The 11,920-nt window shown below is 42.6% G+C and overlaps 1 protein-coding gene across 3 annotated transcripts; it reads left to right on the top strand.

Annotated features, from left to right (window-relative positions):
- Positions 1–4,534: 4,534 nt before the first annotated feature.
- On the top strand, positions 4,535–9,672 carry LOC100276965 (uncharacterized). Of its 3 annotated transcripts, none has more exons than XM_020549420.3 (13): positions 4,535–5,104; positions 5,217–5,315; positions 5,411–5,512; positions 6,156–6,299; positions 7,057–7,151; positions 7,233–7,362; positions 7,439–7,569; positions 7,646–7,768; positions 7,853–7,904; positions 8,313–8,402; positions 8,491–8,575; positions 8,664–8,728; positions 9,351–9,672. In XM_020549420.3, exons 1-13 carry the CDS (start codon positions 4,847–4,849, stop codon positions 9,438–9,440), a joined length of 1,464 nt encoding a protein of 487 aa, XP_020405009.1. In that variant the 5' UTR covers positions 4,535–4,846; the 3' UTR covers positions 9,441–9,672. The 3 variants fall into 3 exon arrangements, with proteins under 3 accessions (XP_020405009.1, XP_008670891.1, NP_001358512.1); NM_001371583.1 differs by having other exon boundaries at positions 4,646–5,104; positions 7,439–7,543; positions 7,662–7,768; positions 9,351–9,650; XM_008672669.4 differs by having other exon boundaries at positions 7,057–7,362; positions 7,439–7,543; positions 7,662–7,768.
- The last annotated feature ends 2,248 nt before the right edge of the window (positions 9,673–11,920 follow it).

The following is an 11,920-nucleotide window of genomic DNA, read 5'->3' as shown; positions in this document are numbered from 1 at the left end:
ATGTGCAAGATTTGGGCCACCTCGTCCTCATCATAATCTTCATCCCCTATGGATGGTACCTGTGCTCCAAATTCAACAACATCCCATATGCTTTTGTGGAGTGAGGTTAATATCATCATATCACTCCACCTAGAATAATTTTCACCGTCAAATGTCGGTGGTTTGCCTAATGGGACGGAAAGTAATGGAGTATGTTTAGGAATGCGAGGATAGGGTAGGGGGATCTTACTATACTTCTTGCGCTCTTGGCGCTTAGAAGTGACGGACGAGGCGTCGGATCCCGATGTAGAGGGCGATGAAGAGTCGGTCTCGTAGTAGACCACTTTCTTTATTTTCTTCTTCTTTTCGCCACTCTTGTGTGACCTAATGCGTGAAGGGGATACCTCCTTCTTTTTGTTGGCGGACTCCCCCGATGGAGCCTTCCCGTGGCTTGTGGCGGGCTTCTCACCGGTCACCATCTCCTTCTTGGCGTGATCTCCCGACATCACTTTGAGCGGTTAAGCTCTAATGAAGTACCGGGCTTTGATACCAATTGAAAGTCGCCTAGAGGGGGGTGAATAGGCAAATCTGAAATTTATAAAGTTTAAGCACAACTACAAGCCGGGGTTAGCGTTAGAAATATAATCGAGTCCGAAAGAGAGGGTGAAAACAAATCACAAGCAAATAAGGCGGATGACACGGTGATTTGTTTTACCGAGGTTCGGTTTTTGCAAACCTACTCACCGTTGAGGTGGTCACAAAGACCGGGTCTCTTTCAACCCTTTCCCTCTCTCAAACGGTCACCTAGACCGAGTGAGCTTCTCTTCTCAATTAATCGGGACACTAAGTCCCCACAAGGACCACCACACAATTGGTGTCTCTTGCCTTGATTACAATTGAGTTGGAAACAAGAAAGAAGGAAGAAGAAAAGCAATCCAAGCGCAAGAGCTCAAAAGAACACAATTGTCTCTCTCACTAGTCACTATTTGATTGGAATGATCTTTGGACTTGGGAGAGGATTTGATCTCTTGTTTGTGTCTTGTATTGAATGCTATAGCTCTTGTATGAGGTTTGAAGACTGAAAACTTGGATGCATTGAAGTGTGGTGGTTGGGGGGTATTTATAGCCCCAACCACCAAAAGAGCCGTTGGTGGAGGCTGCTGTCGCATGGCACACCGGACACTGTCCGGTGCGCCAGCCACGTCACCCGGCCGTTGGGTTCTAACCGTTGGAGCTTCTGACAGCTGGGCCACCGGACAGTCCGGTGGTGCACCGGACAGTCACTGTTCACTGTCCGGTGTGCCTTATGGCGCCTGCTATGACTTCTGCGCGCGCATGCGCGCACTGTAGCGCATTTACTGTTCGTTGCAGACGACCGTTGGCGCTGTGTAGCCGTTACTCCGCTGGCACACCGGACAGTCCGGTGCTACACCGGACAGTACGGTGAATTACAACGGAGTGGCTCCCAGAATTCCCGAAGGTGGCAAGTTCAGAGTTGGGTTCCCTGGTGCACCGGACACTGTCCGGTGGCACACCAGACACTGTCCGGTGGCACACCAGACACTGTCCGGTGGCACACCGGACAGTCCGGTGCGCCAGACCAGGGCTGCCTTTGGGTTGTCTTTTGCTCTCTTTGTTTGAACCCTTTCTTGGTCTTTTTATTGGTTTGTTGTGAACCTTTGGCACCTGTAAAACTTATAATCTAGAGCAAACTAGTTAGTCCAATTATTTGTGTTGGTCAATTCAACCACCAAAATCAATTAGGAAAAGGTGTAAGCCTATTTCCCTTTCAGTTCCAAAGAACATAATCCCCGTTGAGGAGGCCACAAAGCCCAGGTCTATTTCAACTGTTTCCATTTCTCTCAAACGGCCACTTAGACCGAGTGAGCCTTCCCTGAATCACACGGGTCACTTAGACCCCGCAAGGACCACCACACACTTGGTTTCTCTTGCTTTGCTTACAAAGCATTTGAGAAATAGAATGAGAAAGAAGAAAGGCCAATCCAAGCAACAAGAGCAACAAAAGAACACAAAACACCCTCTCTCAAGTTCCTAATGGAATTGAGATTTGGAGGCTTGGAGAGGATTTGATCTTTTGGATGTGTCTTGGAGTGAAGTGTCTTGCTCTTGCAATGAATGGGATGTTCAGAAAACTTGGATGCCAATAAATGAGGTGATTAAGGGGTATTTATAGCCCCCAACCACTTCCTAGTCGTTGGCAAGGGCTGTTGGCGATGGCACACCAGACAGTCCGGTGCGCCACCGGACAGCCACTGTGCACTGTCCAGTGCGCGCCACGTCAGCGCAACCGTTAGGGTTCGGAGCAGTTGACTGTTGGAGACGTTTGTCTTCTAGCTGCACCGGACAGTCCGGTGCCATACCGGACAGTGCCACACCGGACAGTTCGGTACCCTCTGACTTCTGCGCTCTGACTTCTGTTGAGGCACTGTCCACCGCAGAACGCTTTTTGCAGTCGACCGTTGGCTCCAGTTTAGCCGTTGCTCCGGTGGCTCACCGGGCAGTCCGGTGGCACACCAGACAGTCCTGTGAATTATAGCGGAGCGCGCCTCAAATTCTCGAGAGTGGCTGGTTTGCAGTTATACGGGCTTGGTGCACCAGGCACTGTCCGGTGCGCCAAAATTCAGCACACTCTTGTCTTTTTGCTCTATTTTGATTATGTCCCTAACCGGATTTCTTTCTTTTTTGTGTTGAACCTTATGCACCTGAGACAAACTAGTTAGTCCACGTGGTTTGTGTTGGTCGTCAACCACCAAAATCTATTTATAGGAAATGGTTAACCCTATTTCTCTTTTAAATATAAGTAGGCCAAAATCCATATCGACTTAAAGAAGAGGGGGAGGAAGTCCTAGGAGCCGAATATCCGTACCTAAGTGCAATTAGAGCACTCATGTATCCTACGAATAGCAATAGACTGGACATGACATTTGCCATAAATTTACTAGCAAGATACAATGTAAAACCCACCAAAAGGCACTGAAAAGGGGTCAATGACATTTTTTATTATCCCTAAGGAAGCAAGGATCTAAGCCTATTGTATCAGAAAATCCAAAACTTGAACTTGGTTGGCTATGTCGTTGCAGGTTACATATGACCCACATTCAGACAAGACACAAACAAGGTATGTGTTTCTCTATGGAGGACCACAATCTCCTGGAGATAATCAAAACAAACTTTGGTTGCAACTTCAATGAATCACTATGAAATTATCACACTATACAAAGCCTCCTATGAATGTGTTGGCTTCTAAGAATGACCAGTCACATCTAGTTATCATGTAGTTTGAATAATGAACTAACCCTCGCTATTATTTGTGAAGATAATGTAGCTTTTTACGTAGGTACAGATGGGCTATACGAAGAGGAATCTTATGGAACACATTAGCCCAAGTTCTTCTATGCACATAAATATCAAAATTTTATATACTAAGTCATGTGAAAATCTCACGGACTTGTTCACAAAGTCCCTTCTCGCATCATCTTTTGAAATGTGTGTTCGAGAGCATAGAATGACGAGGCTTAGAAAATTGTAGATCTCAAGAGGAGAATCTTCGCATACTCCTAAATAAATCATAACCATGAAGTTTAAAATACCAAAAATAATCTTGAGGGTTAATTAAAATCTAATTGAGTTGTACTATTTTTCTTTATGTGAGCTTTTATATAAGTTTCTCACTTAAGTTTTTTAACGAAGTAATTCATGCAACGTAAATAAGTGTCAATTACGTAGCCTTTTTCTTTATTTTTTAAGTTTTTAGAACATAAGCATCCTGCAGATGTTGAGTCAAGGGAGAGTGTTGAAAAAACTAATGAAGAAAAGAGGAGCATGCAATTCATATACGTAGAGCCCTAATTTTAGATATAAATGGAAAAACCTTCACTATATAAATCAGGACTAGAAATAGTGAAATACAACCAACAATATTATCTCTACTCCTATAAAGCACCAATATTCACGGTTCTGCTAACATTGTGTGTTGTCAAGTGACATCGGTTGTTATATCCCAGATGAAATGTGAGAAAACGTCTAAGCCCAACATGACATGGAGACGCACACGATATACTCGGATAGTACTGCATCACTAGTTAAAGGAGGACGAGTGTTCGAGTGAGTTATAAAAGTAGAACAAGTCTTCTTTTCAACTCATACTTTTCTTGGACTTTTGGCTATTCGTGGGCCATATGTCTAATTATTTTTTTGGAGGGTCTATTTTAATTTTAAATTCATTTTTGTATGGAACTATGGAAGGTTCATGACATTAGCTTGTCAGCGTGTCATATAGTCGTTAAACTATACTATCAAATGTGATTTATGTGTGGTCGTAATGCACAGAAATTATAATGGTTCTCATTTATCTTCTTGCATTCGATTTTATTTTCGTTAAAAGCTCCTGTACACGCTAGGCCTAAAAAAAACTTAAGGACACGGCACAATCATATCCCGGATTCTCCCACCCCCACGAAATCTGCCACCTCAGCTCGTGTCCTCTCGCTCGTTTCACGTGCTGCCGCGTCCGTCGTCGCCGCGTCGGCACCCACGAGGCGCCTCGCCATCGGAAGAACCCAAATCACCCCAGTCCCCACTCCCCACTCCATCCACCGTACACAACAAACAGACGCCGACCGCCGAACAATGGCCTTGTCAACGCGATAGCAACCGGCAACGGCAAGCAACCATCTGGGCACTCGGCTCTCCCCCCTCCCACGCTCTGCTCTCCGCAGCAAGCCAGCAAACAGTCTCCCGTGCCACCTCAGCCCGCTGCCTGCGAGGCTGCGACCTTCTCCCTTCACTCCCCTCGCCGACGGAGCAAACGGCGATCGGAAGTCGAGCGCCGTCACCTGAGGGACAGATGGCGGCGGCGGAGGGGCAGGTGAGGCGGGACATGTGGGGGCAGGAGTATCGGACGTCATCCGCCGACTGCGCGGCGGCGCTCGACGCCTACTACGCCGCCTTCATGTCCTTCGGCCGCGGCCGCGTGGCGGCCGTCCTCCGCGCCGCCGCGGCCGACCCGACCTGCGCCCTCGCCGCCGCGCACGCCGCGCAATCAGTCGCCCCCAGGGACCCCGCGGGGGCCGCCGCCTTCCTCAACGCCGCCGCGGACAACCTCGTGAGCTAGCGTCCTCCTCCCTTTCGACCACCTTCCCCTGCTCCACCCACTTTCGTTCCCTGGGCCAAGCCGACCACCTCAACCTGTGGTGCTTTTGCGCGCCTGCTTCCAGGGGAAAGCAACGGAGTACGAGAGGGCCGTTTTCGGGACGCTCTCCGTGCTGGTGGGCGAGAAGAGGGACGAGGAGGTGGCGATCGAGCGGCACTTCGAGGTTTGACATACCTTAATTTGTTGATTTTGGGGACTGGAAGGGTATACACTTCTGCTACTTCCGGAGTCAGTAAATAATATGGTCGTCTATGGCAGCTTCTCGAGCAATTCCCCAGGGATCTCCTGTCTCTCAAGAGAGCGCAGCTCATCTGTTTCTATATGGGAAAGCCAGATTTGTCCCTGAAATTCGTTCAACAAGTAAGCCAAACGGGATTCTTGTATTTACGGGCTTCAAAAGTTCAAATTTTGTGCTTGACTGAATGAAGTTGAAGCTGATATGGCATTTCTTTTTCACTTGATGTACTTGTGTTGATTCTTCCCAAGGAATATCAACAATGGTATCTTTGTATCAAAAGTAAGATCCAATAATTCCTGAGAGCATTATATGCTCACTGTTCCCTATAACTGCACGGTCATCTGTTGTTAGACAGGCTATAAGAAGGCTAAATGCTGAGTTGGAGGAGAGAGAGAGGAAAAGTGGGTTGTTACCTTACCGCCAACTTAGACACGAGAACAAAGAAATCTTGTGAGAGAGACAAGTGTGTCATACATTATTAATAAAGAGCTAACTATTATACAAGTGGGCTAAGAGGTTGGCTACAACAATCCTTGTAGCCAGCAGCCGGCTATATTATTAGCCTTGCTCTTAAAGAATCGTTGCCTATTTGGCTATTTGCACTCCTTTTCATCGTTTCCTGTAAACATTTTTACTATGCCAAATTGGTGCATTGCAAGAGCTTGTGAGTACCAATAATTAATTTTATTATGAAATTAGCACCCTGCCACCCTCTTGTATCAGCCTCTTTTGTTCACTAGATTTGTGGTACTCAATGCTTATCAGGTTTTGCCGAAGAATCAAGATCAGAATTTCATATATGGCATGCTTGCCTTCCCTTTGCTTGAGCTTGGACGGATGGATGAAGCTGAGAGAGCTGCTCGAAGAGGCTTGGCTATAAACAAGAATGACTTCTGGTCACAGCATAATGTATGTTCATGATGTGGTTGTAGTTAGTTTCAGTAGTTAAAAGCATCTCATACAGGATCTGTTCAGTAGAAATAGAAATGAAGGAATAGATATCAAAGGGTTCCTATCCAGGATCTAGTGTACTGACTAATACAATTTGTGATTTGAGATTAGCTGGATCTGTTGAAGATACATCATAAACTTTTAAAGTTTTGATGATTTCTGTGTAAAGCTAAGTCGATTCTACTTCTTTTTGAAAAATAAAATTCATTTCAGCAATTCAGCCTACATAGCATCTATAACCATGATCATACTAGCATGGCCCAGCAAAATAAGGAGTTTCAAATCTTTAGTTAAATGTTTTGTTCTGTGTTTACACATCTAATTGGCAAGCGGCAACTTAGCATGTAGTACCTAGTCATCATTAACCTGGCTCTGGGAAACTGAATTAATCACTGTTGAATTATGTACTTGTGTGACAAATCATTGGTTCACCAATTTTGGTTCAACGTCTCCCTACATCCTCATTTTGTTTTGTTCAACGCTTTAGAAGCCACAATGCTATTTCTGAGTAGGAAGAAGTTATAACTGTCTTGTCATTTGAGATAACGGTTACAATTCTTATATTGGGTGGGAGAGTTTAGATTACCAAATTCTTCTCATATTAGCCGTAAGAGTTTTCACTTAGTTGATATGTGCATAGTCAAATAACATAAAATTCATTTTCTTATCTTGTAGCTGTGCACAATCCAATAACAAAATGTTTGTTTTCTTGTAGTTGTGCCATGTTTTTCAGCAGGAATGTCGTTTCAGAGAAGCTACTGAGTTCATGGAATCATGTTCTCCGTCATGGGAGGCATGCACATCATTTCTGTATGTAGTTCTCCATGCAGTGTGCATTCTACTGATGCAAGTCAACAGCTATGAGCTTAGTTTTTTTTTTGTCTCTCACAGGTTAACTCACAACTGGTGGCATGTAGCTGTTTGTTACTTAGAAGCTGAGTCCCCTTTGTGTAAAGTTCTGGAGATATATGATCACAACATCATGAAGGAACTTGAGAAAAGTGATTGTGAGACAGCAGAGGTATTATGTCTATTGCTGGTTATTTTACTTTAGACATAGATTGCTTGGGGAACTGAATAATTTTTCATGCATTCAGGTGTATTTGAATGGTCTAGGGTTGCTGCTGCGATTATTCATACGCGGTCATATAGATTCAGCTAAAGAGAGGTTAACGACATTGCTAGATGCACTAAAGAATGAGGTATTGACTCCCAGGAACATCCTTGAGTACGTCTGGTGCATATATAACAAAGCTGCCTATTGAGTACGTCTGCTGCATACATAACATTCTTTTGACTGTCAGTTTGAACCTTTTTCAGTCTATATGGCATGTGGAATGGCTCCTTGACTTGCTTATATTGTGGGCACTATCAAGTATGGGTGAGCTAAAAAGTGCACATAATATGTTGGAATCATTGAAGTCAAGGTCAGATATGTTAAGTCTTGTGTTTTGCAGGAACACAAGAAGGTTTATTAATAGTACTAAATCAGAAAAGCAACCTGATTGCAGGGTACGTTTAATGGACAGGAATCGGCAGCAAGCGATGCAGAAGGCAATCAAGGTATGCAACTTCTTTTTTTTAAGCTGTTGTCACTTGCAATATGTGTTACTCTTGTAAGAGTAAGCATTGGCAGAACAAAGCAACCTCTACAACAATGAAGCTTTTAAGTCCCAAGCAAGTTGGGGTAGACTCGAGCTGAAACCCAACAAGAGACACAAAAAAGAACCAAAAAAAAGATCCATATAGTGGTCTAGTATTTCTGAAGAATTTTTTGGAGGTCCAATTCAGGCAGCTAAATGTAGCTGCATGCAATGCATACTCTTTGTGTCAATATATCATAGCTATTATTATTGAGTTTTCTTTACTAATTTTATTTATTTACTTGTTTATCTGTTGTAATCACGACAACACAAATCTTCTCTTGCAAGATTGATAATGCTGCTTTCAATTATTCTTTGTTTCATGTAGCTGGCGGAGGCTGCTTATGAATATGGGAAAGGAGATCACATGAAAGTCTATGACACTCTGGGTCCAGACTTTGATGCGCTTGGTTATAAAGTAGGATCTGGAACCTTTTTATTACTTTAGGATAAGTAATTATAAAATATGTTTGTGTTTGCTAAAGATAAACAAATGGTACAATTAGATGATTGGTGCATCAGATGAACAAGTGGATGTCTTCAATGAAGTTTGGTACACTGTTCTAATAAATGCTGGAGAGACTTCCAAAGGTTTGAAGTCTTCGCTACTTGCAAAATTGAATAATTTGTTGTTCTGTCTACCTATGTTAGTAGCTAATGCAGTTTCAATGGTTTGCAGCAATTGAGATTCTTGGCAAACAAATTAGGAAACGAGAGGGTGCACCTTTCTTGTGGCGCTTGCTGGTAAGAGTGCTCACACAATCGCACTGCTTTCTTTCTTTTTTAGTTTTTACTCTGAAGTTTGTTAGGCAGGATTGTTATGGATACACATTGTGATCCTAACAATCAAAGTGGTCAGACAAGCCTTTCCCGCAAATGCAGAGAGGCTGCTTCAAACCTGTGGGGTATGAGTAACTGTGTAAGGGATAAAACGAGGGCCGAGGCAAGCCTTTCCTCGCAAATGGGGAGAGGCTGCTTCGAACCCATAACCTAGTAACTCGGTAAGATAGCTCTCACCACTGTACCAGAAGGACTCGTCGTTCTGTTACGAGACAATAACATTGTGATAATATTCAGCCCATAGATGGGTATTATGGGTTCATTTATGTGATTAGATGTTTCTGTATCATATGGTCATATAATAGTATCAATATCATACTGCTATGAATGAATATACACTAAGATCATAATTGTCCGAAAGTGTGAATACACATTATCAACCTGAGAACCAAAGCTGCCTTGACATTATTCGCCTAAACCAATTAGTTTATCTGTAGTTTCCACATCGTTAGATGCAAGAAACTCCTGGGATCCACATACTTTCAACTCTATAAAGCTATTAATTTTTTTATCTCATTTTAACCAGGAGAAATCATACTCATTGGCTGGCAGAAGCGCAGATGCTTCAGTAGCATCTAAAAAGGCAAATGCTCTACAATCCTCTTACTTCCATTAGCTCATATCTTGTTGAATAATGAATAACCTTGTTTCTGGAAGGTCTTGTAACTTTTTTTTTACTGATGGAAGTTACCAGTATGCACCATAGGAAGTCTACAGTCAGTATATATACCGCATAATCAACAGTTCAGAATACTGGAACATGTGCAGTGTATCAATATGTGCGTACATGGAAGTTTTATGTTCAGTAACCTTATGGGTATAGATATGACATATGTCAAATTGTCGCAGGACCATGCACGCCACATGCTGCACGAAGTGGTTCGCTTCTTACTCCCTCTTTCTTAAACTAAATGAAGCTGAACCCGATTCGCTACCAAAAATCTAGAATCTCAATCAAAGGGCTATAACATCAGAATAGATTTTTGAAAATCTATACTCTAGTTTAATTCACAACCACCTTCTACCCTAATTTTTTTCAGATTTCTATGTTATAAGATGTCATGGTCTTATAGATTCTATAGTTGATAGTTGTTTCAACCAAATATTTTTTTATAATTGTCAGCTTATAACAGCTTTTTCACATCTCACAACTAGAATCAGATTTTTAGGAGAACCAAACATATGCAAAGTTAAGCTTACTTCAGCCACGAAATTTCAAGCTCCATTAGTGAAATCCTTTCTCTACCTTGGAATGGTGATTTTGAAACCATGAGCACTGAAAGGATCAAGATTTAAAGAGGGTGGATTGGGCTAATCTAAAAATTCTTGCAACAACTAAAACCTATCACTTAGCCCATTTTAACCAATGTGTCTAATAGTGAATTCTATCTTACGCATAGCATTTTGCACCCTAAGTTCCTTGGTTCCAATCCTACTCTAGCATGTCGATTTTAGGAATGTAAAGACAACAAAGTAATTGCACAAATGTAAATGCAAAAGGTAAAGATAAGGATATGAACGCTGTGATGTTTTCCTAAAGTATAGAGAGTTGATACTTCCCACTAGTCATAATTGATGAATCGCCACGACCACTCACACCATGAGTTGGGTCACCCACAAGCTCCACCGAGTAATCACTAAGTTCTCAATCACCACGAAGTTGTCTAGGTGATGATGATCACCAAGAGCAACAAACGCAAACCCTCACTTGACCTACATAAGCCTAACCAGGAAGGTGGATGCACACTTGCTACTCTATTTGCAACAATGATGTTCTTAATCATGTGATTATTAAATCTCAATCACTCCATTAGGCAAGAACTCCCTCATGCTCTCTAATGTGTTTCTTCAACTGAACAAATGAGCAAAAGAGACTCGGCTAGTTTGGAAACTCAAATCCCCTTCGGGATTGAAGGGGATTGAGAAGAAACTAGTTCATTTCTACCTTAATCCTCTCTAATCTCGAAGGGGATTCGAGGTTTCCAAAGTAGCCCTAAGGATGAGATGGAGGGGTATATATTGCCCCAAGGCAAAGGCATAGGCATAGTCGTTTCCCCTCCACTCAATGTTCACAAGGATACTAAACATGTCTAATGCAGCCCTCCTATCTCCATCGAACATGTTCGATAACACTATAATGGCTAGTTTCAAAAAATATTGTTAACGGTATGGGACATCCGGTGGTTGAGGTCCATTACTTATCAGACACGTCTGGTCTGTCTAGAGACAAACACCCAATAGTCTTTGTGAATAACTCTTGTCGGAGTCTATACACCATCAGACGAATAGCTCACATCTGGTGCACATCGGACGCCAAGGTCATGTGCTAATTTATTTAACTAAAATCTAGTGCATTGTTCATATATAGTGGATAGGTTCGATGCACCTACGACACCACCAACTCATCCAATTTATGCACTCATTGAATTAGAAATGCCTCGTTTTGAGGAGGGGAAAACTTTAGACAAATGGTCCATGCTAACACTAGAGATGTCGATGGGAACCTGATACCTACTAAAGCCTTGTTCGGTATTCCTATTTGATATGGATTGGATAGGATGAGAAAAATTATGAAGAATTTCGACTTGCTATGGATTCAAACTCACCCAATCTCGCTCAATCCACATGGATTGTGATTGAAACGAACAGGCCCTAACCCATGAGGAATTTTTTCTATTAGGGTTAGGATATGAGACAAAAATTGTCCCAATGAGTATAATATATGGGACAAAATCCTCACCTATTAGGTAAGCGGGAATGAATATGGGAAGCAATAATCTAAACCCGATTACCATGGGTAATATTCAACCAATAAAATTAGGTGTACAACCTAATAGACAATAAGTATAACAACTTCCCTATCTCTCTCAACCCTTTTAAGCACACATCCACCCAAACCTAGGCGTCCAACCACCAGTCGCCCGCCCACCAGCCCATATGTCACTTTGGTTTTGTTGTTTTGTATGGTTAAACAATATTTTTCTTGTTACATGTCTGATTTATTGGTGATGTATTGTTATTGGATGTCGTGTGCCTATTAATATCTTATAAAATATAATGTGATAATGTTTAACACCACGTGGCCCAGATAGGAGC

This window comes from Zea mays, chromosome 1, assembly GCF_902167145.1.
Source record: "Zea mays cultivar B73 chromosome 1, Zm-B73-REFERENCE-NAM-5.0, whole genome shotgun sequence".
Taxonomy (NCBI): domain Eukaryota; kingdom Viridiplantae; phylum Streptophyta; class Magnoliopsida; order Poales; family Poaceae; genus Zea; species Zea mays.
This window is presented reverse-complemented; position numbering and strand designations above follow the sequence as displayed.

Coding starts and splice junctions, on each gene's coding strand:
- LOC100276965 (XM_008672669.4), top strand. CDS start 4,847: ATGGCGGCGGCGGAGGGGCAGGTGAGGCGGGACATGTGGGGGCAGGAG. Junction 5,513..6,155: donor CCCTGAAATTCGTTCAACAA/GTAAGCCAAACG, acceptor AATGCTTATCAG/GTTTTGCCGAAGAATCAAGA. Junction 7,769..7,852: donor TTGGAATCATTGAAGTCAAG/GTCAGATATGTT, acceptor ACCTGATTGCAG/GGTACGTTTAATGGACAGGA.